Genomic DNA, 26,112 nt, shown 5'->3' on the forward strand with positions numbered 1-26,112 from the left:
TTTGTCCACAGGCGTTGCAGAGGGCCAGTCAGGTGATAGCAGAGATCAGGGAAACGCATCTGTGGTGAAGGAGAGGGGGGGAAAAACGCATCCCAGGCTGTTGCCTCCTCGTCACACCCAAAGGACCGATGCTCCACGCATTCATCATGTCTGAACTTGAAGTTTTAGATTTGCTACCATGAAAATATTCTGATCTCTGCTTCGGTGTACAGAGCTACTTGAAAGGAGCGAAACTCGTGTTGTTCACTAAAAAAGTGTAGTGTTGTCTGGAGCACATGAAAATGCACTGCCTCTGTTTGCTAATGGTAAAATGTCGCCACCCACGACTCCAGGAGGAACTGAGAGTGCCGCCAAAGGCAGTGCACTTTTCGTTTTCGCCTAAGTTTGGTTAATCAGTATGGAAATGGACTTTTGTGCGATGCTGAAATCAAAGTTTTTGAATCCGTTTTTCGGCAGCTCAGCAAAGCATTTAATATTTTGGCTCCAAGTTATATACTCAAAAAAAAGAAAAGTAATGTATTTAAAATATTCAGCTCCTAATTCGCAGCCTTTTCATTTAAGAGTAGCTGTCACATGTCTGAAACCATCGAACCTCCATCATCTTAATCTTTGCACTATTATAACTGCACTGTACTGTAAAGCAAGTCCATTAACCTGACACTGTATTACCATCAGAGTCTTTATTTATTACTGTGTTATTTAAATGTGTGGATAATTTCCAGAGCACCGTAGCAGGACGTCATTTAATTAAGTTTACATATCGCTGCCTATGTGTGAAGAAAATTCATGGTGCACTGTGGTTCTGTGTGTGGTTCCCAAAAGAAAAAAATGAATAAAAAGCGGTATTTTACTGCCAGTTAATTGGTTTGAATTCATATGTGCAATGAGTGAGGATTAGTGAAAAGAAAAGAGTGCTTCATTTCTGAGATAATTTAACATGAAAACACACAAACGGGCATAAAAGCACAAGTCTGTTTATTGTTTGTAAAGGCTAAGGGCTAAAAGGCACAAAACTGTGATTACTGAAGTGCAGATCGAGAACGAATTCCAACACGGGCACTCGTGGTGAGATGGCTCCTCTGAGGATATATGTCGACGTTTCCATCTATCTCACTCTGCCCTTGGCCTTTCCTCTCCCTTTGGCGCTGTGAAGTCAGACAAAAATATTCAACTGTTCAGCATGTGTGCATAGATGAATATTTTTAAGTTAAACTGCATAGTTTAATAGGTTTACACCTATTTGAACCTCCGTACGGCATTTTTCCTGCTATGTAAAGCATTAAAATTAAAACAAATAAGCTACTGAAGTTGTAATCATGAATAAATATGAACTGATCCTCCAATTTACTGATCTTAAATTAAAAAAATAAGCAGTATTTAATAAAGGTGTGAATAGACACTAGGTCAAAAAAAAAAAAAGACTTGATAACAATAAGCCGGATTTGGAGAAAATAAACAGTGTTTAACTATTTAATGCTTATCTTCACCTGCTTGCAGTTATGATTATTTCATAATGTCTTTTAATAGTACGCATGGAGTAATTCTGTAGTTTGCTGGCATACATGGAAACATTATTTTCAAGAAGCTAGCAAAAAGATAGCTAATAGCTGAAATTATGATCATTTTAACCTTTTAGCTAATGATGTAAAAAACACATTTAAAGTACATGTAGCAACATTAATGTATGGATAAAGTGGAATTGTTAGCTGACAATGCAAACTAGCTGGAAACATAGTCAAGTGAAAACGTTTTCAGAGCAGGGGCGGATCTAGAGAAATTTAGTTCGGGTGGCATGGAAATCAAACGGGGTGGCAAAATCAAAGCCATTTCTTTACACATTCAGGTTACATTCTGTAATATGTACTATATATGGTTAAAACAGTGTTTTGCAACCTTTTGCAGCCATGTATTTCACATATTTTGCATCAGACAAATCACAGCACACCACCGAACAAAAATGTCACAAAAAGCATATTGATAATTTTTCCCCGCGCACCAGGCATAGCGGAATTAGCTCAGTTTGTCCACGGTATACCTTTTTTGTTTTCTTCTGACCACTACTCATCCTAGGGCCTTTTTCTGAGTGGGAATTTTCTCCAGGACCCAGGCCAGATTGACTACTTTTTTTCTTTTCAAATATTTATCTATTGCTATTACGCGCCGCGTCGTCTCACAGCATGACTATTATGGATTTTCTTCTTCGTCTTCTTCTGTTTTACTGGCAGTTGGCAACTCATTTAATTACAGCAGGTCGTTGTACTGCCCTATAGTGAAGGAGAATGTAATTGTTCTGATCGCTACTCATGCTGGTTGCTTAGAGTACTAATCAGGTGGAACCAGATAATCTTCCACGGCACATCTATGTGCCGAGGCACAGTGGCTGGGAAACAAGGTTAAATTACATCAAATGCAACACATTTACATATGTTACACATTTCATATAAACATTGTAACTTTCTTATTATCTTTAGCCCAAAATATTTACATATTTCAGTTACATAAAGAAATGTGAATTTAATTTTATGTAGTGTATAGCCTTTATGATAAATAACCATGTTGTAAGTATAAAATCCAGAAAGCTACACAACAAGAGGTGCATCAGTTAGAAATACAAGTCTAACTTTTTACGTTTCACAATCTTTTCACTATTTATTTTTTAATGGGGTGGGCACCTTATGCACATGCTACCACAGTTAATCCGCCCCTGTTTCACAGGACTTTACACCCTTACTACCTTTACTGTGTTTACAGTTTTTAGAAGGCAAGTAGCATGACTTATTTATTCATTATTCATTACCATTTATTACTTGCACAGCTGCTCTTATTGTTCTATATTTCTTCATATATTCTTTATATATTTTCTATATTGTGTATTTTGTTACAGTTATTTTATTTTTAACTTTAATTTTTATATTTTATTTTATTCTTTCCTAGTTAAATTTACCCTTTATTTTAATTTTCATACTTATTTCCTATCCTATTCATAGTCTTTTATTTTAGGTCACGAGCAGTTGTCTAAGCATTTCACTACATATCGTACTGTGTATGACTGTATGTGACAAATAAAATTTGAATTTGAATTTAGACAGGTTTCCAGGAGAAAGCTGCTTCTCTTTAAAAAAGAGCATAACAGCACAGCTTAGATTTGCAAAGGTGCATCGGAACAAACCACAAAACCTGTGGAACGATGTCCTTTGGACAAACAGTGAAGAGTTTTGCCCATAACGCACAGCACAGAAAACGAAAAAGCAGCAAATTAGCACAAACACCTCATACCAGCTGTCAGATGTGAGGCCATCGTGTGAGGCAAGCTAAAGTTTGGCCCAAACTGAGTAACAGAACGGGACAGTGATCCCAAACACAGCAGCAAATCTATCACAGAATGGCTGAAAAAGACAAGAATCATGTCGCAATGGCCCACGCCAAGTCCAGACCTCAACCTGAGTGAAATGATGTGGCAGGACCTTGAGAGAGCTATGCATAAATGAATGCCTGTAAACCTCCATGAACTGAAGCACACTGTGGGTGGGCAAAAGTTTCTCCAGAACGATGTGAGAGTCTGATAAAGCCAAACAGAAAAAGAAGGACTTCAAGTTGCTGCTACCAAAAGTGTTTCTACAAGCAAATGAATTATGGGATGTGCACGGTTTTTCACAGGACTGTAAAAGCTTTTTTCACATGATCGTACACAAGCATAAACATTAAAGTATAGAAACTTGTGCTATATGAAAATAAGAGGGACAGCAAGAAAGAGCTGTGATAGATGAAAGGAAAGGGCAAATGCCAAAGCATCATTCTATTAGACAGGGACAAAGGACACAATTTTATGCTGAACACAGCTGGCAAACGATGACTGTGTCCTCACCTTTGATGTGCAGCCGCTGTCTGTTTTGCACCATTGCCCATAAGATCTGATACAGTCATAAAAATACAGGCTGCTTCGACACACAACTCACACTGTCTGTCCTAATTTTTGACATACTAAAAATCAAAAACTGAGAAATGTAAAAGATGAAAGGGAAAGATGAAAAGTGTTGTAACAGGATTTAAGAGAATATAAACCAGAAAAGATGATAAAAATAAATAAAAGAAACTGCATACAAGCCTAAAAAAGGTTGCAATACACAAGAACTACAAGAATTTCTATTAATGAGGTGATCCTTTTCATGTCTGTTTCAAACAAAAACAAGTTTGGCTACGTTTTGATAATTTGTAGCCCAGCTAAGACATCACGCTCCCAATTAATATCATACAGCATTATGTGAATTTTGGAGGCTTTGAGTGTAAGAGATAAGTCACAAGGCCCGAGAAAAAATGTATAAACGACCAAATTCTTTCTGAATAATAGAAATCCAATTTTCCCAGTGGGCCACATGAGCAACTGAGTTGTGTTGTTGGCTTCACCAATAAACTGAACACAGATGTGCTCAGTGTTAATGTCATGTCTTTATTAAAAAAAAAGAAAAAAAAAGGGAGAATTAAATCAATTACCCACCCCTGGGTTAGATTTCTCCAGGAGTGTTTAATCAAAAGGAAAAAAAATCACCGTGATACACAACAACATTTTTAAAGAAATTCTAATGATGCCCTTAGTGCAAATATGAGCCACACCTGAAGGGTGGTTCATAGATGTTACTTACCTCTGGCTGTTCTGAACACGAGCCTGGAGCAGAGTGATCTGTAGAGGAAGAAACATGGAGGACATGCTGAGTCCAGGAAAAACAACAGACGCCAGCTGAGCCAGCAAAAGAGGATCTTCTGGTCCTGTGGAGTAACTAGCTAACAGTATATTCTCCTACATAATTTTATGTCCGCATGGCAACCTGTTCTGTGAACGGTCTATATTTTAAACATATTTTAAACAGATTGAAAGCTAATATTCGGATTACTGCTCATGTGTAACTTGGTGAATGTGTAAATCAAATAGTGCTTCCAGACACACAAAAGTAAACAAAGAAAGACTTTATTGCGCCACACTGAATATGAAGCTACTTGCCTCTCCCCTATGTAATAAAACCTCGAATACAGCATCCATGGCAGATACTCAGTTGACAGTTCCAAGTAAAAGATTTGGAAAAACCACAGTTGCCATCTGCTTTAAATACTCAACATTGATAAAAATGCTAATGAAAAAGTCCCAACATAATGCAAAAACAAACCTGACATGCACATTGTGTCTTACTAATTTAAAGTGAACCTACTATAAGGGAATTAAAATCTTAGAAACAAAGGAAATAATTAAAAAAAAACCTGTTTCCTTTGTCTCGTGTCTCTGCCTTCTTGTAAGTCAGACCTCAAGTACCGTCTCAACTCTGTACTGTCTCTTAAGGTCCAGGATTAAACGGCCACACGCTAGCTTCACCAGCACACACCACTGTTTTCACCTCCTGTTTATAACTTACTCACTCAGCGGTCAGTCAGCTCTGGTTCAGCCCTTTGAGACTCAGTTTTTGACCCTTTGACACACAGACCAAACAACCAGAAGGCTCAGACTCGTCTTTAACAGTTACTCACAAATTCAGCTGCTCAGTGATGCAGATCTGGAGCCAGCTGATCATTTAAATAGAATGACCTTGCATTAAGTTTGATTACTGTTAGCTGATATTTCAACAGGCGCAAATAAAAGCTTGTAGATCAAAAACCGGTGTTCACTATGTCATTGCACAGCACGTAATATCCCGAGGCGAAATACTTACATCATATTTCTGTCTCATCAGTGTCTTGGTGAAGTCAAACTTCTCAGCCTCCAGCATCCACAGCCACTGATAGAGCTCATTGGCCTTCTCCCTTTTAATCAAAACCAGGAGGAGGACAAAAAGTGAAAACCTAAAGGCCAAAAGGCTCAAACTGTAGATGGGAGTTTATGCACCACCAAATCACCTGCAGCAGACTTGAAATGTGGATTTAGATGTGCTTAGAAATATGGTATCTAACCAGATTCTTACTCTGGATGGCATTACCTTGGCCTCCAGTAACACTGTGAGGAACCTTGGAGTCATTTTTGACCAGGATATGTCCTTCAACGCACATATTAAACAAATATGTAAGACTGCGTTCTTCCATTTGCGCAACATCTCTAAAATTAGAAATATCCTGTCTCAGAGTGACGCTGAAAAACTAGTTCATGCATTTATTACTTCCAGGCTGGACTACTGCAATTCATTATTATCAGGATGTCCAAAAAACTCACTGAAAAGCCTTCAGCTAATCCAAAATGCTGCAGCAAGAGTACTGACAGGGACTAGAAAGAGAGAGCATATTTCTCCTGTTTTGGCTTCCCTTCATTGGCTTCCTGTTAAATCCAGAATTGAATTCAAAATCCTGCTCCTCACATACAAGGTCTTAAATAATCAGGCCCCATCTTATCTTAATGACCTTGTAGTACCATATCACCCTATTAGAGCACTTCGCTCCCGCTCTGCAGGCCTACTTGTTGTTCCTAGAGTATTTAAAAGTAGAATGGGAGGCAGAGCCTTCAGTTTTCAGGCCCCTCTTCTGTGGAACCAGCTTCCAGTTTGGATTTGGGAGACAGACACTATCTCTACTTTTAAGATTAGGCTTAAAACTTTCCTTTTTGCTAAAGCATATAGTTAGGGCTGGACCAGGTGACCCTGAATCCTCCCTTAGTTATGCTGCAATAGATGTAGGCTGCCGGGGGATTCTCATGATGCATTGAGTTTTTCCTTTCCAGTCACCTTTCTCACTCACTATGTATTAATAGACCTCTCTGTATTGAATCATATCTGTTATTAATCTCTGTCTCTCTTCCACAGCATGTCTTTTATCCTGTCTTCCTTCTCTCACCCCAACCGGTCGCAGCAGATGGCCGTCCCTCCCTGAGCCTGATTCTGCTGGAGGTTTCTTCCTGTTAAAAGGGAGTTTTTCCTTCCAACTGTCGCCAAAGTGCTTGCTCATAGGGGGTCATATGATTGTTGGGCTTTTCTCTGTATCTATGAAGCGCCTTGAGGCGACATTTGTTGTGATTTGGCGCTATATAAATAAAATTGAATTGAATTGAATTGAATTGAATTGAATTGAATTGATTTAGGTGTTTGAGCAGAACTGTGAACAGTAGTGTCCTTACTTCAGTTTGTCCTCGTTGAGACGCTCGACGTTGAGAGGTTTCTTCCTCTCCGCCAGGATCTTTCTTTTCTTCTCTCTCTCCGTCTGCTTCTTCGCTCCCCGCTTTCCGTCTTGCTGGATGTGAGATTTAATGAACGTGTAAAATAAGGAAGAGACCGCATTTACATAATAAACAGGCAAACTGTGAAGCTGATCATATTTCCTATTGCTTTGAATGCAAATGTGTGCGCGCGTGTGATCACTCACCCTCTGCTGGAAGCCAGAGTACTGCTGAGTCATGTTTGTGAGAGCCTTCTTCTTCTTGGCGTCCTCGTCCTGCTTCCTGCGGGCCTCTTCCTGTTCCTTCCTCTCCTTTTCTTCCTGTGACACGGATTAAAGAACAGAAAAGAGAAAATGAAACCATCTGTCCACTTGTCTTTCCAGCCACTAAAACAGGACTGAAAATAGCATCCTCCAAACGTTCTGACATCCTCTGATGTCACAAAAAAGAATGTAGCGTCCATTGTCGTTCATTCTCAAAAAGTTCAGAATATTGTTTTTATGTGAGCAAGGCTATTCTATTGTGCAATCAAGGTTATTTTGCACATAAGATTAACTTCTATGTGCAAAATACATAAATAATATTTTTACTGCCACTTGGGGGCAGCAGAAACAAACTGTGAATCCATCACTGACATAGTCTCATGTTTTAAGATAAGTTAGAGAACTTTTTAAAATTAATTTGCCTACTTAAATTTCAAGCATTCACTTGGAGATGTGTTTGTGACCATAGCAAGTTTAACACTAGTCTAATACTTCTGTACAATTCTGGCTCCTCTAAAGAGAAATTTTTGGCTCTACACTTGCTAACAACGCCTTTTTTCCTGTGGCTGAAAATGAGGCTTTATAAAGAATCAGTGAGTCAAATATCATCATTTGACCCATTGTTATTATTAAAAATGTTGAGGGCAGGTTTAAAGTAAAAAAAGAAATTGTAAAATGGAAAGCAAATATCCGAGTGCAAGACTTTGTGTTTATCCCAATTTATGGAATCTGATTCAAACTTAAATTTTCACTAGCCATTAAAAAGCCAGTGCGTAACATTACATGAAAACAGAGGACAAACAGATCTAGGATGGTTCTTTTTTTGTTGTTGTTAATTAGGCTTTTGCAGACTGTACTCTAATTCTGTTCAGGAACGTGGGTAAAACCACAGCGTGTCAGCTCCTGGGGGCAGGACACTCTTCGTTTATTGCAAACATTGTCTCATTCTGAAAAAAGGCCGAGGCAACTGCATCTTGAAACTCACAGCAAGCCGATTCTGCCTCTCCTTCTCATGCTCGGTTCTGATCCTCTGTTGCTCAGCTCTCTCAGCACGACGCTTCTCCTAATCATCCGTGCCCACACGCAAACACAACCGCACACACGCACACATAAACAGAGTGTAATTGTTTGCTGGGTGGTGCATCGCTGTAGCGATCTGGCACGCTTTCCTGGAATACTTACAATCCTGTTAACGAGAGCGATGAGCTCCTCCTCGTCCTTCTTTCTCTGAATGAAGTGGGCCTCGATCAGAGATTGCAGCTCAGTCAGATCCTTCTCCTGACGCTTCCTGTGGATATCCTGCAGTCACGTATAGATGTTTTTAGTTCTCTACTGAGCACGACTCGTATGCATATCATCTCCAGTCCTGGCTTCACGCTAAGATCTACATTTTGGCAAGAAAAACAGGCAGACACCCACTAGTACATTCCTCAAACATGCAGCACACATGAAACTTGATGATTATATACATTAACTGATCCCTTTATTACTGCATGTTAATACAAATCTCTAATCACCCAATAACTTAGCACATGGCAGCAACTCTGTGGTTTCAGGCATATAGGCATGATCGAGAAATTCAAAGTTAGTGTCAAGTAAGGTGTTTAAAGTGACTTTGGATGTGGCATGGTTGTTATAGTATTTTGGAAATCTGCTGAGATATTCCCACACAAACATCTCTAAGGTTTAGAGAAAATGCTCGGAAAATAGAAAACATCCAGTGAGCAGCGATTCTTTGGGTGAAAATGGCAGAGGTCAGAGGAGAATGGACACGATCCTTCCTTCGGGGACTCAAATAATCCCTTGTTACAATAAAGGTATGCAAAAAAAGCATCTTTGAACACACAACAAATTTAACCTTGAAGGAAATGACAGCAATACAGCAGCAGAAGACCACACCTGGCGTCAGTTAAGAACAGGAACCAGGCTATCATTCACAGAAGTTGAAGAATAGAAGATTGGAATAAGGTTGCCTGGTCTGATGAGTCTTGATTTCTGCTGTGATGCTCAAATGGTCGAGTCTGAAATTGTTGCATAGGCAGTGTTGGGAAGGTTACTTTTAAAATGTATTCCATTACAGAATACAGAATACATGCCCCAAAATGTATTCTGTAACGTATTCCGTTACGTTACTCAATGAGAGTAACGTATTCTGAATACTTTGGATTACTTAATATATTATCATGCTGTTTACAACTATGTGAATGTACTATTGCTGTGATTTATTACTGTTACTGAAGGTCTGCGGCTCCGAACCGTAGTAAAGGGACCTCTGGCTAATACAGTGGGTTCTGTGTGGGCTCGTAGCCGAAAACCAGCTTTACTTTGTTGTCTGGGTCAACTTTGCTAGCGAGAGACAGAGAGAGGCGTTGAAAGGCTGCTCCAACTGAACTTATTGTTTTTGGAGGAAAACACGAACACGGTGTACAGTCGAGTCTTAATAGCTTACTTACAACTGGGCTCGTCAGGCACTCTTCTTGGCTGCAGTGGTTATTATTATATTTACATGCTTCCAGCTCCTGTTTTTGCTCGATGACAGCTCGTACTTTTCCTTTTTCTCCCTCCCTCGCTCACAGACACATAACAGGTATGGCAGTCCATTCTCCCTGCAGCACGGACTACACTGCCTATGATGCTACATTCTTTAGAGCTATACCGGTAGCATTCTGCCTATTAGCTTAGCACAACAACAACAGGCGCTCTCTCACCCAGGAAACACGCAGAGAGAGAGCGTCACCCTGTAACCAAGGCAACCGTAACGCTGCCGCCTGGAACAACAGAACGTAGCTGTCAAACAAAACCCAAACAGGCCTGACCCGCGACAGTATGAAACAGGGAAGTACCGCCGTGTAATCCATTTATTTCAACAAAGTAACTGTATTCTAAATACCACCTTTTTAAACTGTAACTGTAACGGAATACAGTTACTCATATTTTGTATTTTAAATATGTAACGGCGGTACATGTATTCCGTTACTCCCCAACACTGTGCATAGGCAACATACCAATATGGATCCATTTTGTCTTGTTGTGCATCGGCGGTTCAGGCTCCCACAGTGTGGGGGCACACTTTAGGCATCTTAATAGCAACTGAGCATCATTTAAACACCACAGCCTACCTGAGTGTTGTTGCTGACTGCGTCCAACCCTCTATAACCACAGTGCACCCATCTTCTGATAACTGCGCTATGTCACAAAGTTCATTTGCTAGTTTAGTCATCCTAAACTACTTTCTTGAACACGACAATGAGTTCACTGTATTCAAATAGTCTTCACAGTCACCAGATCTCAATCCATTAGAGCACCTCTGGGATGTGGCAGAACAGGAGATTGATATGATTGGCGAGTAGCCGAGAACTCTGCAGCATCTGTGTGATGCTGTCATGTCGATGTGGACCAAAATCTCAGAGGAAGGACTCCAGCATCTTGTTGAATCTGTGCCACCGAGATTAAAGGCAGTTTTGAAGGTAAAAGCAGGTCCAACATGGCACTAGTAAGGCCACCTAATAAAGTGGCTGCTGAGTGTATCTTTTTAACTGAAGAGGACCTGTACTTATAACCAAAGCTTTATCAAGAGCTGTGCTTCACACCCACTTGTAGATACATGCAAAAGTCAGATAAGCCTTTGATTCTGTCTTTTTAAGTGTGAGTCCACCTACTCCTTTTTTAATTAGAAATTAATAATTTTCTATGTTGCCAAAAAAAAAGAGATGTATTCTAAATTCATACTTAGAAATAGCGCTGCTCTCCCCATCTAACTCCAAGGCAAGCCATGTTGAAAAATGCCACACTGTTTCTTTAAATTGGCTTCAGTCACTCACATCAAAGTCGACTTTTTCTCCCTCAGGTATCTTTGGCACAGTCAGCGGTGGTGCAAACAGCCTGAAATATAACATCTCTGTGTTACAATGAGAGGAACTTTGAACAACCTTATTGCAAGTTGGATAAACTGATTAAAATTCAAATAACAAAAAAACAAAACCCAGCCTTACTTTGGTTTAGGTTTGGATTCATCTGTCATATCTGCAACAGGGAAAATAATAATATATTATGGGTGTATGTGTGTGTATCCAGTGTCCTAAAAATCTTTATTTTATTGGATTTTTCTATTATTTTAGCAGTGATGGAGAGCATCTGTGGATTTTTTATTTCCTTTTGTTTGGTTATCAAAGGCGGGTTGAAGACACCAGACATTTTTGGTAAACTAGAGCAGTGATCAAGCTATTTTCACAAGGCCTTATCAGCATGTAAGAGTACCTTCATCCACAGCTGGAGACTCGGCTGCAAAAGGACAAAGGAAAATGTTAGTGCATCAGCAGGTGGAATGCAAATGGATTTCCTTTTATTATTTCCTAACTCCATTTCACTCAGCTCTGATATTTACCCTGTGTCTATTGATACGAAAATCTTTCTTGCATGTCAGGGTTGGAAATGGAGTCTAAATCGTTTCTGTATATCGTGTCAAACTAGAGTTGCTCTAAGTACTCTTGGGGCTGCAAGCCATGAGCCTTAGTTTACCTTGAAACAGTGGAGGCATCTCTTTGATAAATGTGTATCAACCATGAGGGCCAAAATAAAATTGGACGATATTGAGATATTTACGCTGCAAATGAATGCCTCGGTACGGGAGAAAATCAAAACTATTGGATTTTATTACCTGACAAAGATGCGCACAAAAACAACTAATATAGTCTTGTATATGCACCCGTATACATTACCATCTTCTGCAGGCTCTTGGCGAGGGCAAGGCGAGGAGACAGTAGATGAGGATTGCAGGAAATGGAAAACAACTTATCAGTTAAGACTGCTCGTAGATGGACAAGGCGCCGAACACATTTGTTATGTTTATTAAATAATGGAACGCTAAAGTTAAGGAAAATAACAAGAACAGTTGGTGATGAAACCTCGCAAGAAGGCTGTAATTTCCTATAAAGCTAAAAGGGAAAAAGAGGTCATTACCTCCAGCTGTTGAAACCGGGGGTTCTGAGGGGTGAGAGTAATGAAAATATGATTAGATGCTGTCACTCTTTAATCGATGCAATGCATTTTCCTTCTTAAAACAATCAAGACATGTTTGCCGTGGGATAAACACGACTAAATGAATGTCAAACATGTGTGATCTGAAATGAAAATTGAATTTCAACAGAGCTCTTCTTGCATTGCGCGCAGTCGCTTTTGTCTGAGTAGGTGTCTCTATTTTTATTATTTTTTTCAAAGATCCTGGCAAATAAATCTGCCAAACTCAGCAGGCAACTCCTGGGGAGCCAAACATATAATTAGCGAGTACTGAACATAGGAACGTTTATAGTGATTTAGTTAAGGAGGTAATGATGATGTGAATGAAGTATTGTTTCAATTTGATGTGGAAACGGGTGAGACGATATTAAAAATCATTTTTTTTATATTTCAGTGATCTCATCTGATGTTTAGAATGGTGCAAGTTTATGAAATTAATCATAGTTTTTCTCCATAAATATTGTTACAATTGAGGAAAAACATTTCTTCATAATGGAGGAGAAAAAAATGTACAAAGAAAAATTACCTTCGACTTCAGGAACAGCTTCTTCTGCAAAGCAAGAACAGTGAAGTAAACTTATTGAAGTAAACTTCTGTTGCTCTTGGGTGAATACAACAACAACAACACACAAAAAAGGGCATGATACAATAGAAACAGCCACAATAATATCCCACAAGTGTGTAAGTAAAGAAACATGCTTTGTTTACAGACAACAAAAAGTCATACAAACGTTTTTCTTTCAGCGTCTCCATGACTGAGTGAACAAAATATGGATTAGTGGATCAATGAGACTCTTGCAGACAGCTTGCGGCTGGGTTTTGGTCACACTCTGAGCACTGTGATGTTGTCTCTTGGGGATGCACCGAGAAGCAGTGCTGGTGTTTGACATTCATTTTGAGCAAAGCCAAAAACTGAACCCGAGAGCGGTTTGCAACAGGCCAGATATCAAAGCAAAGCCTGAGCACATGTTTTATATATGACTGTTACCACACGCTTATCAGCGCTCCTCTCCTTTACAAAAGTAGCCTCTGAATGCTTCAGTGTAAAAGTTCTCCAAAATGAAAAGTTTGATAAGTAGGGTAGCAACAGTTTCTGTTGGTCATGTACTGTCACAGCTCAGGTACCTTTTGATAGAGCAAGGCTAGCTTTTCTGTTTCCTGTAATTGTGGTTAATGGGAGAGGTTTTGTTAGGGTTAAGAAACCAAGTTTACTTGGTTAAGTTTGAGAAAATATTGTGGTTTGGCTAGCCAGTCTGACATGTGCATATTTGTGCTAACCTGAGCTAGCAGATGCTCCCAAACTCATCAAGCTAGCCAATCAGTGTTGCCAACTCCTCAGTAAGGAAAATCGCTATTGGTTGTCCTAAAAGTCGCTAGAAGTCGCTAAATGACGTCATCACCTAATTTGCATAATTGGTCATGCTAATGTAATTGTAACCTAAGCTGCTGGAGAGAGAAATAACATCGTGGACGAGACATAAAGTGAGTAAAAAACATCCTAAATGCATTTAGAATTTATTTAGAACTACAAATTAAATTTCTTTTAGCAATTATTGTTTTTTGTAATGTCACAATTCCAACCCTGCTCCTTTACCCGGGCTTGGACCGGCAAAAGTGACCCGAAATAGGCACTCTGGTGGAGTTACTTTGTGTGTGTGTGTTTATAAGTAGTTTTAAACCGGATCCACAAAACAGCATAAGAGTAAAAGAAGAACTGACTGCGATACAGCACCCGCTGCTCGTTGAGAGTAAAAGCGATATGCGCTTTCACGTCTTTTTTTAGCTAGGGGGTCTGAAAACTCGCTAAATATAGCGACAAAGTCGCTAAGTTGGCAACACTGTAGCCAATGCAACCAAATTTACCAGCTGTAAACTGCACTATACTACACTCCACACTTTATTAGTTCCACTACTACCGGGTTGGACATTTTTTGCTTTCCCAATTCTCTTAAGCCTTTGCGGCATAGATTCAGCAAGGTGATGGGGACTTTCCTCAGAGGAAGGGTCGATCGTCATGTTATTATTGCCAAATTCCAACCCTATCCAATATCACAGCAGACACAGAGACTCATCAGAATAAGTTTTTACAGTCTTCTGTTTTCCAGTTTTGTAAACCCTTGTGATTTATAGCCTGCTGCTGTGCAATTTAGAGATGCTCTTCTGCATACCTTGGTTGTAACGATGATTATTTGAGTTACTGTGATCTGACCATTCTCCTCTGACATCAGAAAGGGATTTTTCTCCCAGAGAACTGCTGCTCAATGGATATTTTCCCTTTTTGGGGCCATGGAGATAGCTTTGTGAGAGACTTCCAGCAGATCAGCAGTTTCTGAGAGACTCAGAATCAACGACCATGCCATGTTTAAAGATTCTCAGTTTGAACTGCCATCTCTGCATGCTGCAATAAGTTGCTGACGCATGATTGGCTGATTAGATATTTACATTAATGAGCAGATGAGTAGGTGTACCTCTTCAAATGACTGGTGAGTGCAGTTCTTAAAATGAGTCCTTTACAAAAAAAACTGATGTTATGCAACTCATAACTAAGAGTAAAGGGGTCTGAAGAAGGGCATATCAAAGGTAGAGAGAAGTTTGCCTTTTTTTTCTTCTTTTTAATTTTCTTTCACAGTTGAGCTGGGTTTAGGAGACAAAGTACTTGGTTATGTTTAGAAACAGACTGTGGCTTGGCATAAAAAACACCCTTTCAATAACATAACCATGATTTAGAGAGGCTTACTGGAAGAAAACCTTCACTCATTAGCATTATTGCCTGGAAATATGTCACGTGACAAGAGGCGCTTAAGCATGGAGGTAGGGGTAAAATTACTGTACAAATACAATAAATATATGGGAATCCATCTTATCTGGAAAATAGCTGTTTTGGGGATAGGTGATTTAAAAATGCTGCTGCAGCGAATGAGAAATTAATATAATTAAATGTGAAGCTGTTGCATGACATACCATCATTTAAAAAGAGTAAGCCTGGTGTATTTTAACAAAGGCCCATGTCGCTACAGGCATGGTGGAGTGAAAGTAGCATATTTAAGTAAACTTTTTCTCTAAAAGTCAAACTGATTAGAAAGAGTCAAATCGGCAGCCTGGTTAGTAAACCTGTCAGAAGACTAAAACCCACAGTACACTGTATACATACTGACATGAACTGTACAGTCCTGAAAATGTCACGGAGACATTTCCAATATAAACCGACGGCTAAACATGAGCCGACACATCAGTGTTGACAGAGAGGTTGTTAACATTCAAAAAGAAAACACACACAGCCAGCTTGCTACGCCTTTTTATCCCTGACAGCAGACACTGTAATGGCAACAGACACACCAGAAACAAGATGAAGCACACGCAAAGCCACTCAAGAAGCCTTTACCTTCCTCTTGCTGCGTCTCTGCCTCTGAGCAGACATAATCAGGTCAGCGTATAGAAGCGAGGAATGACATTTTGGTATATAAAGAGCAAATTCTCACAAAACCTTTACCTACCTTCCTCCCTGAAAATACAGGAAGCAAAGACGTAAACTTTAAAATCAGCTGATTTTGTGTATTTATAGCTGTGTTTCGAGGGCGTAGCGAAGGTACTCACAGAATCTCCTCGATAACTTCTACTTCTAGCTCTTGATCGCACATCTTGGATCACAGTTACCTGCGTCGGAGAGCAAAACATCAAAAAGTCGCCACACAAATTTAATTTGATACATTTTTACATAAGAAAAGAAGCAGCTGTTGAAACAACACGAAATCATACCCACACGTATCCATCCGGGTCATTAGGGCTTTCACGTTTATTCGTACATTTCACAAATCTTCGTGCTGTGATTGCTCTGATTGTTTGTTTTCTTGACATCTCATTGCCTGTAATGTTTTCGCAAAAGCCCTCGAGATTTTTTTTCCCCTCGAACAGATGGATTGCATCTTTCTCCTTTCGGTACTTTTATCATTTGTGCAAACAACTAAACCAAAAATCCACAAAAAAATATTTAAATAAATTTTAAAAACTTGGCTACATGCTGTGAGATTGGAGCAGTTGTAGAATCCGGAATGATTCCACCATGGGCACTGCAGGCAGAGGCCCAGGGCTTTAAACAGCTCCAGGCCTAATCCTCAGCCATTTCCTTTTGGCGCTGATCAAGGCTGCAGTCAGCCGACTAGAGTCTGAAAAGCGCTGAAAATATCAGGCTTGCATGAGTTCTTCGGGGATGCACTGATGTATCTGCAGCCACACATATTGCATTGGCTTTGATACGTACACTCGTAAACAGTTTCCCAGGTACTTAAAAGGCTTTGAAGTAGTGCAAGAAATCTCCATCATAACAGGTGCTATTTAGCGTGATGGCAATGCTTAACTTAATATATTTCTTTTAAAAGCAGTTGTATTTGATTTCAGTACAAGCTCGGTTTATTAAGGGGCCATTACCCTCTTTTTGTTTACTTAGAAATCAATTTTCTTGTCATGATCTGTACTACTCAGGCTGAGTGGCTGTGGTTCTGAATTTCAATTTCTAAAGTCTTAGAGGGTAACCTTGATACAGACATGAGGATGTCATGAGGGTTAAGCTAGACTTGTAACATAAAGATTGTGTTACAAAATTGTAGCGTGGGGTTTGAAAGAAGTGCGTGTTCACCCAATGCATGAGTGGACTACTGTTTTGAAGGCTGACGCTTGAGATTTCAGATGTAGCCATCTTGGCACATCTGTCATTCAAGGCAAGGCAAGTTTATTTGTATAGCACAATTCAACAACAAGGTGATTCAAAGTGCTTTACAGAGACATTAGAAACAAAAACAAATAAAAAGCATGATTTAAAATTGATTAAAACAAGCAAACAAACTAACTAACTAATTAACAAACAAACAAACAAACAAACAAAACAGTATATAAAATCAAAACAGATAAAATCAGAACAGTAGATAAAATCAGTAGTTAAAATGTAAGTTTTGAAATTTAAGCTTAAGTGCGGATTTGGTGCTTTATTTAAATGCAGCTGAGAATAAGTGAGTCTTCAACCTGGATTTAAATAAACTGAGTGTTTCAGGTGATCTGAGGCTTTCTGCGAGTTTGTTCCAGATATAAGGAGCATAAAAGCTGAATGCAGCTTCTCCGTGTCTGGTTCTGACTCTCGGAGTAATATTAAAACAAAATGTATTCAGAATAGAAACAAAAGCCAAAAGCTGGGTAAGGTAGAGGGGTGGATCTGATTCTAGTGATGAAGCCCATTAATTCACTAAGAAAACAGTGAATTAACCGACTTCTATTTGGAACCACAAAAGTTCCCCCTCAATGGCCATTACAATAAATGCAAGTCTAAGGCACTTCTGCATTGTTTTTACATTTTATACCTGGAAACTATACATGGTTTAAAATCTAAATTCATATTTAAATTGTTTAAAAACTGATCATTAAATTGCCTCTTTTATTGTGTTACACCAAAGTTTTGAAGCATTTAATGTATTATGGCATTTTCATGGAAGCAGTAAGGATGAACATAACTTTTCACAGAACTGTATCCAGCCCCTGAAAACGTTCTTATTCACAACTTTATAGATAATCAGTTTATAGGTCAAGACATCTCAAGCTCCTCTCTTTTAATTTTTCATCGTTTCTTTCACAGGAATAGGATATCGTTTTGTAAATACCTCCCTCTGTAAAAACACAACCTTTATTTTGATAAAGAGCACAAACAAATGTATTTCTGATGTCTTTATCTGTTTCTCGTGGAGGTCCTTCGTGAAAGTAATCATCCCTTTGAAATCAGAGAAAGCTACCTAACATTAAGAAAATGAAATCACACATAGGAACACGGTCGATCCAGCTTCTGTAACAACACCATCAAAATGTCTGGAGTCAAGGTCACGCTGCTCAGAGGAAGGGATTCAATAAGGTTCTTTATATGTAACAGTTGCATGTCGGAAATATGGTTGCGCAGAGCACCTCCTGGGGCCGTGTTTTTTTTTTCCACATGCTTATAAATCACCGAACCGTAAACGCCAATGTCAGTGGGTCAGAATAGAAGGACCGAGGGCGAGGGTCTATTTATAAGAATAACAGAGCAAGCTTTTGAACAGGTGTTCAACAGCTCCTCCAGACAATGGGCTTGGCTCACCTCGCGCATACTCACAGTAAATCAATGAGCTGTGACTCGGGCTATTTTTGCCATTGCAGTTTGGTCAGCTGATTGTTTGGGGAAACATTTTCACAATACCTCTGGGTAGACTCTCTTGCTTTTTAAAGTCATATTTGGTAACAGATATTTGTTCTCATGCACACGTTAAATGGATGACGAAATAAAATTAGCTCCACATCCCCAGTTCCGCCCTCGCTCCCGCTGCCTGGCTGCCGTCCTGACCAGCTGCACATTCAATCTCTGCACGCCATATTTACACCTTCTGTATATGGTTACTGCCCCAAATGTATGCTTCTGTTTAAATTCTGCTACACATGTGCTCAAATTCACACATGGCGGCGCCTGTGGAGGCCCCAGTGTGGTTACTTGTGGCACTGAACTCAGCAGCTGACGTCAAAAGGGCCAATGCAAAGGAAGAAAAAGCGAGCGAGACCAAGAAAGGTAGAGAAAGCTGAAATGAAAGAAGGCCATCTGGTTGAAGAATAACACTAACTGGAAACCCAGAAAGAATTCACAATGTATGAGAGCTGTCATGGCCGGGTATTAAATGTGTATTTGCTTTAATGAATGCGGTCAGTCCCCGTCTGGCTGAAACTGTGGAACAACAGAGAGTCTGACAGCGGCAAGAATGTTGCGGGTGCTGGTTTCAGCATTAGGCAGCATTAAGTCAAAGCCAAAAGCATGCAACCAACTCCAAAGTCTCAGGAGCGAGCTTAGCACCTTCCACAGCGTGATATACACAGTTTGGATCAGAATAGAAAAAAAAGAAGTCATCATAAAAATGCCCAAGCCAGTTTGATCCATTACATCTCACTACGTATGAGTAACAGGTAATCGTTTGATCATGCTGATGGGTTTTACGTTTCTAACTCAGGAGCGCTTTAATTGCAATTATTGGCCTTTTTGACATCATGCACCCTGAGATGATGCTCAACTCTTACCTCCTATATATTCCTTGAAGAAAAAAATGGGATTAGCCACAAGTACTGGTCTTATTCTTCAGCTGCCAGACAAAGACAAGTTCAATCATCCGCCTCCCAACCCACAGCGCACACTTAATACAGCCCTGTTTGTCACGTGACCACATATCTTTTCTATGACTGGTCAGGATGGTCAGTTCTATTGTTGGAGGCAGACAGATGAGTTATACCTGGACAGACATGCTGCCTTTGAGTGCTCACCGTAATCCGCTACACATGAAGGGAGAAATTGGAAATACTTTTCACTTTAGAGTCATTTTAAAGAGGGCTGTCAGAACGTCATGGTTTTTGTTCCTTTAGAGAAATGACACCACAAAGCTGTGCTCTGCTGGAGTGCAAGTACAATTGCCTTCAAACTTGTACCTTCAGTTACACCCCAGCCAAATAATTTCAAACACATCATTCATTTAAGAACATGATAATTCACTAATATTCAATATTTCTGAAGAAAATGACTGAAATGACGTTTTAGTTTGGACACCTGACCTAATATCTTCCAATATTCAACTTTTAGTTATACAATGCAGAAGAACCACGAAGCAGCTTGTTGGAAACATGTTTTTGCGATTTTGACCATCGTCAAACTCATTATATTCAACTTTTTCCAAGATTGCCTATTATATATTCATTTTAAGGACAGAATTTGTAGGCATAGCCAGGTGGAGGTGTGTTTCCACTTTGGCGGAGGCCTTATCCAGTGAGCGGCAGTTCTGCTGTAGAAAATGCCTTGAGCAGATACAGGAGATGAGAGGAGAATGACCAGACTTCCCCCAGCTGCTGGGAATTTGGCATAAATAACACAAATCCATGGACCTTTTATTAATACCCTTTCATTCTGAAAGCAAACAGGGTCCAACCTAGTACTAGCAAGGTACTAGATCAGGGGTACCTTGCTAGGTACCCTAGCAAGGCAACTCCAGGCCTCGAGGGCTGGTGTCCTGCAGGTTTTAGATGTGTCCTTGATCCAACACAGCTGATTCAAATGGCTAAATTATCTCCTCAACATGTCTTGCAGTTCTCCAGAGGCCTGGTAATGAACTAATCATCTGATTCAGGTGTATTGACCCAGGGTGAGATCTAAAACCTGCAGGACACCGGCCCTCGAGGCCTGGAGTTGCCCACCCCTGTACCAGATCAATCCTTCTGTAGCAAGTACTAGCAAAGCATGGGTCCATCCAGTGGCGGTGGTGTCATGGTGTGAGGGTATTTTCTTGGGCTGTTTCATACCAATTTAATTCAATTACATTTTATTTATGTAGTGCCAAATCACAACAGTTGAGGCTGTTTATATTGTAAAGACCCTAAAATAATAGAGATAAAAACCCCAACAATCAGATTACCTCCTGTGAGGAAGTACCTGGCAAGAGTGGGGAGGAAGAAATTATATTATATATGGTTATAACACCAGATATTGTTGCTGACCATGTCTGTGCCTTTATGACCAATTTAGTACCAATTCTCTGATGGCTGCTTCCAGCAGGACATTGCACCATGTCACAAAGCTCACATCATCTCAAACTGCTTTCTTGAACATAATAATGAGTTCACTGTACTCAAATGGCCTCCACTGTGTTCAGTTCTCAACCCAGCGGAGCACCTTTAGGATGTGGTGGAACAAGAGATTCAGAATACGAGAAACGAAGGCAGTCGTGAAGGCAAACGGCAGTCCAGCCTGGTACTACTATAGAGAAGCATCTGGTGAGTGCATTAAGTGAAGTTGTGAAAGGAAACTCAACAATGTGGAATACCTCAATGTATTTATTGCTGTTGTTGAGTCAAGGTTACAATGTTCAACACATTCCTCCGCTTGGAATCTGCCTGCTTGTATGACATTTGGAGAGAGACTACAGATAGTGTATTCTGCATAGGCTTAGCGCTACACAAGGAACAAGTGTCTGGTTAAACATGGAAATTTAAAAAGTGGACACAAGGCTGTAGAAAACAAAACAAAACACAACATTATGAAACCATTACATTAAAAAAAATACAAAAACGTCACATTTTATCATGCTTAAAAATATTTTGGTCCAGCTCCCCTGCTCTTTTCAGGAGCCATGGAATGTGATTGTCAGATTGTTGAGCAGTAACACCGATCAATTTAATGCCCTGACAAACAGTTCATATTCTTATAAGCTTGTGCTGCGCGAAAACGTGAAAAATCACAAGTCAAAATCATGCTGAGCTGCTAGGAGGCTTTAAAGTACTGTACCTCGGCTGTCCTAAATGCTGTCATTGCAATCATAAGGCCAGAAGTTTTACATAGTGGTAAATATCCTTGTTACTATGACCTTGCTATATGTTTAGGCACCCTGATTTTACTTTGTATGCCCTCAATATGTAAAGTATTGCTGAGCATAAGAGTGTGCATAGAGGCAAAAAAGAAGTTAAAGGCAGATTAAAAAAAAACATGTCCTACATCATAAAACTTTAAGGCAGCAAAGGCACCACGTGCAACTGCTTTTAAGAGGAATGTCTGAAGATGTTTTAAAGTGTTCGAAAGCTAGAAAGAACTCAACCCCCCCCCCCCAAAAAACATTAAAACATAAATAAAAAAAAAATGACATGAAAGGACAATAAATGTCAAAATGGCCTTCTGAATATCCAACACTCCTATCACCTTCAAAATCAACTGCCTGTTGGTGAATGAATAAAAAAGCAAAAAAAATACCTTTTGTTATAAGTATACAGATGTTATATATGATACGGTATGATAGGTCATAGTCAAAATCACATGTGCTAGCATATATTACTCAGACCATTGCTGCACTATTGGTAAGACAATAAAAGTGAAATCAGCTAAACTCTAGAAGTGCTTATATTTCTATCCTGAACAGGTGAACGTTGAATAATATAGCATTGTGTGAAGCTTTTGCTTTAAATATAAATAAAAAAAGAGAGAGATGGAAAATATTCTGAGGGAGAGAAGTGATATCGCCCATCTCTTTGGAATGTGGAAACTTTTGAACTCATCCACTCAGCACGGAGTACGAGACATAAATCTTAATTCTATTCGTTTTATTGTCTTCCTGGCAGGATTTTATGAAGTAATTAGTAATTTTAAATGTCCAAATTTCACAGCATTTTGTTGTTATCATACTTTTTTTTTTTTTTTTTTAGAAAGCAGAAATTATTGTGCAAAGGCACTATACGTGGTAAGCCTATAACAATATGCTGATGCTGTTTCGGTACAGTGCTCGGACAGTGTCTGTCCTGTCCCTGCGTGCTCTTGGGGGTCCCTCCTGGGGGTGTGGTATTTGGTTCTTAAGGAAAAGTCAAAGAAGATTCTTGGATTGTCGTGGTCCCCAGCTTTAGTGGCTCCTTCAAGACATTAGTGTCCCATACCTATCGAAAGACACAAAAACGAGTACATCAGTGGCCTGACTCAAAGTCCAAATACCCACACAGGTCTGTGTTAAACCAAGCAGTGAGGTGTTTAAATTTGGCTCCACAGAAGTCTGAGTTTATTGGAGTCAAAAATCATTTTGCTAATTTTCCATATGGTACTGTGGAAAAGTCTTGACTCACCTCTCGCCCTTATATTTTGATTACAAGGAGCAAGACTTTGGTGAAATATTGTTGGTTTTGAGCAGGAGTTTTTCAAGTTTCCCGAAGGTCTTTTATATTTTTTAAAAGACCACCCCTTGTAACAGAGATATTTATTTTTTTGTTTGTTAAGCTACCTAACGCTGACCTATGAATCATTTAAGTAAAAAACAGACAGACAGCTTAGCAAAGAACCAATTTTAAAGAGTAAGTCGTGCCCTTAAGAAACAGGAAACAATCCAAGCAAAGACCTGACGCAGGATCTGAAAGATGGCCTTTCATCTACTGATCACTAATATCTGAAATGCTCCCAGTGGAAAGAAGTCATGTCAAGTCATGACACAGAGGTACTTCAAATTACATGAGAACTGGTCTCAAAATCAGTGGCAAGTGAACTTATGGAGTGGTGATTACAAATTATATTTTTGGTTCAAGTCGTCATCAAAATATATATGAACAGCAGTGAGTACACACCCATCTGTAATGATCTGGGGGCTGCATTTCAGCCAGTGGTGTTGGGGTCTTGACAAAATTTAGGGAATTATGCATGCAGCAAAATACCATCCATCATGCAACCAAACGAGGAGAGTGTCTGATTGGTAAGAGCTTCTTTTTTCACTGTGATAATGATGCCAAACACACTCTCAGTCCAGTACAAACATATCAGGACAGAAAAACACGCACCAGAAAACTATCAGTCATGGATTGGCCTCCCCAGAGCCCAGATCTCAACATTACTGACACAATGTGGGATTGTCCTGACAGAAAACGATGCAAAAGGCAGTAAACATCCAGAGAAGAGCTTTGAATGTCCCCTCAACAAGCCTGGAGAATTACTCCTTAAGAGATGACAAAAACTAAGGCTACCTTCACACTCCAGGCGAAAGCGCATCAAATCCTATTTTTTTGAGCCTATGCGACCCATATCCGATCATGGTATGACAGTGTGAACGGCACAAATCCGATATTTTCAAATCCGATCTGGGTCACTTTCGTATGTGGTACTGAATCCGATACATATCCGATGTTTTAGAAAGCGACTGCTGTTTGAACGGTCAGGTCGCAATAAATCCGTCTTTTACGTCACCGACACAAGACAGATGCCAATTATCAGCGCCAGAGAAGCGCCCGAGAAGCGCCCGAGAAGACATCGTGAACGCTTCCTGGCCATCCAGTGTAGATGTCAGTGAAACTGTTGGCAAGACAACGTGAACATTTTATTTGTACTGTATAATCTGCAGATTCTGACAGAAATCTGCAACTATCCTTTGAAGCACCGCTCCTCTAAAACAGCAATAAGGATCATTATTAGGTTATTTACATTATTATGTAAATAACAAAATAACTTAAAGCAAAAATTGGGAAACATAAAGTCCGAAGTCTTTATATTAAGGGCCATCAGTCAAACAATACTGTTTGCTCTGGGTCTAAACAGAGCGCATTGTGTGTGACGTCTTCTTTTGCGCATGCGGGCCGCTTTGAGGGTTCACACTAGAGCGTGTTTGCTGTCGCATTTTATTTGTAGTGTGAACAAGCAGACAAAAAAAATCGGATTTGATGAAAAAATCGGAATTGAGCATTAAGACCTGCAGTGTGAACGTAGCCTTTGAGTACAGATTGTGTTGAAGAATAATGGTGACTTTCAAACTCATGAGGATTGTACACAATCTGTTTTTGCCTTATATGCTGTACTTCAATGTTTCAATAAAACACTGCACCTATTTTCCATTTTTCTATCAAAATATAAAGAAATGAGGAGTGGCTTGAGATTTTTGCATAGTATTGTATTTCTAGGAACATGATTGTTATTGTACTAATTTTCAATTCAACTTTTCATTTAACACCATCATCAGGTCAAAACGTTCAGTTTCTCCAGTTAACCACCAAATTATTGCAGATGTTTTTTTCTCTCAGCCCAGCAATCATGCTAACAGGTTTACTGACACTACTGTTTGGCTCAAAGCAATGTTGTTTTTAAGCACTTAGTAAGTACTTATTTATGTTCCCTGTTTCATAGTTCAATCCAGAATCTAAAACAAGCCACATAATAATATTAACAGAGGTCCTAATACCATTCAAGACCCTTGGTTACTTCTGATTTATTAAAAAAGTCGAATAAAAGCAATTCTTTGTGAATATTTCTGCATTGTTGAAGGACGGCAGATAAGTTGTGCACCCTGATTCATAAACTGCTGCACTCAGTAAGCATTGAATTCTACCTATTTTCAAGTGTCTACATAATTTTGGAAACTCTCCAAGCATGTGGAGAGCGGGTGGGCTGTAAACTTCCACGCTGTCCACTCTGGTGTCAGATGTCTGTACGGTGTGACAGCCAACTCTTAGTAAGAAATTTAAAAAAAAGAAAAAAAACGAAGAAACAAATCCTTTCTCATCCTCTGAGTCAGGCTGCTATGGTGTGCTAATCTCGAACATACCAGTTATTAATGTGACAAACCGGCTTGGCAGGAATGCTGCTTGTAACACTGCCCGGATCTAAGCAACAGACGTGGACGTGTGCGAGAGTGGAAAAGCTGAAAGGTCTGAGTGGTGTCAAGAAGGCTGTTGAGAGCAGTCATAAAGGTGAAATTGGTTGTGTGTGCGTGTGTGTGTGTGCTCTGAACAAACACCGCATTACGCTGACATGTGTGGAATCTCTCAAGGCCAAAAGCTCTCTTCTGCCTGAGGAGGAGGAGGAGGCTGTGCTCGGATCTGATTTTAAAATAGCAAACAATGTATGGGTAAGTGGCATCCTAAAGCAGCGGCCAAACAAAAGGCCAAACCGCAAACCGAAATACTGCACGGCTGCCTGTGGGAGGACCAGTTATGCGCTTTGGAACACACGGTGTTGTGTAAGTCAAAGCGCAGGTGAGGTCATGCCTCTAATCCCGACAAAAATTAAAATGCTTAAGTGCTTAGACATGTGTCCAAACAAACACAAGTGGAAAAGTTTGCTGCTGGGGGAGTCAAGCGAACACGTGAATTTCTGTTGCTCCTCGCTTGTTACAAGAAGCTCCTGCCTGTACACAATGAGATAATCGATGTCCTTGTCCTTTA

At 39.7% G+C, this 26,112-nt stretch overlaps 3 protein-coding genes across 10 annotated transcripts in view; 1 reads left to right on the forward strand and 2 right to left on the reverse strand.

Moving 5' to 3' along the window:
• The window catches only part of LOC102780635 (dynamin-1-like protein), a 13,715-nt gene extending 12,393 nt beyond the window's left edge, over positions 1–1,322 (forward strand). The window contains exon 19 of one of the 3 annotated variants that reach the window (XM_006780607.2): positions 12–1,322. In XM_006780607.2, coding sequence (XP_006780670.2) covers positions 12–68 — 57 coding nt within the window. In that variant the 3' untranslated portion in view covers positions 69–1,322. The remainder of the gene's footprint in view (positions 1–11) is intronic. The other 2 variants (XM_006780605.3, XM_006780606.3) reach the window with 2 other exon arrangements.
• tnnt2e (troponin T2e, cardiac) lies at positions 959–19,586 on the reverse strand. 2 transcript variants are annotated; one of them, XM_087831222.1, is made up of 17 exons: positions 19,477–19,586; positions 15,997–16,056; positions 15,897–15,904; positions 15,785–15,808; positions 12,929–12,952; positions 12,346–12,369; positions 12,105–12,119; positions 11,644–11,667; positions 11,379–11,409; positions 11,208–11,268; positions 8,569–8,685; positions 8,372–8,449; positions 7,330–7,443; positions 7,085–7,197; positions 5,697–5,787; positions 4,641–4,678; positions 959–1,145 (listed from the first exon to the last, which is right to left on the reverse strand). In XM_087831222.1, exons 2-17 carry the CDS (start codon positions 16,038–16,040, stop codon positions 1,106–1,108), a joined length of 846 nt encoding a protein of 281 aa, XP_087687348.1. In that variant the 5' UTR covers positions 16,041–16,056; positions 19,477–19,586; the 3' UTR covers positions 959–1,105. The 2 variants fall into 2 exon arrangements, with proteins under 2 accessions (XP_087687348.1, XP_087687347.1); XM_087831221.1 differs by lacking the exons at positions 15,785–15,808; positions 15,897–15,904; positions 15,997–16,056; positions 19,477–19,586 and adding an exon at positions 13,134–13,678.
• A 1,669-nt stretch (positions 19,587–21,255) lies between these two features.
• Positions 21,256–26,112, reverse strand: part of cald1a (caldesmon 1a) — a 66,699-nt gene continuing 61,842 nt past the window's right edge. For 4 of the 5 annotated variants that reach the window (XM_006780609.3, XM_035907879.2, XM_087830330.1 and 1 more), the window contains one exon: positions 21,256–22,857. In XM_006780609.3, coding sequence (XP_006780672.1) covers positions 22,844–22,857 — 14 coding nt within the window. In that variant the 3' untranslated portion in view covers positions 21,256–22,843. The remainder of the gene's footprint in view (positions 22,858–26,112) is intronic. The other variant, XR_004843636.2, reaches the window with a different exon arrangement.

This window comes from Neolamprologus brichardi, chromosome 17 (assembly GCF_056152115.1).
Source record: "Neolamprologus brichardi isolate AB-2024 chromosome 17, ASM5615211v1, whole genome shotgun sequence".
NCBI lineage: Eukaryota > Metazoa > Chordata > Actinopteri > Cichliformes > Cichlidae > Neolamprologus > Neolamprologus brichardi.

What these genes read in the sequence shown, in the direction of transcription:
- tnnt2e (XM_087831222.1), bottom strand. Translation starts at nt 16,040, where the DNA reads ATGTGCGATCAAGAGCTAGAAGTAGAAGTTATCGAGGAGATTCT. An exon ending in AGCTGTTCCTGAAGTCGAAG is followed by an intron (nt 12,370 to 12,928) that starts GTAATTTTTCTT and finishes CTCACCCCTCAG; the next exon opens with AACCCCCGGTTTCAACAGCT. An exon ending in GAGAAAAAGTCGACTTTGAT is followed by an intron (nt 8,686 to 11,207) that starts GTGAGTGACTGA and finishes ACGTGACTGCAG; the next exon opens with GATATCCACAGGAAGCGTCA.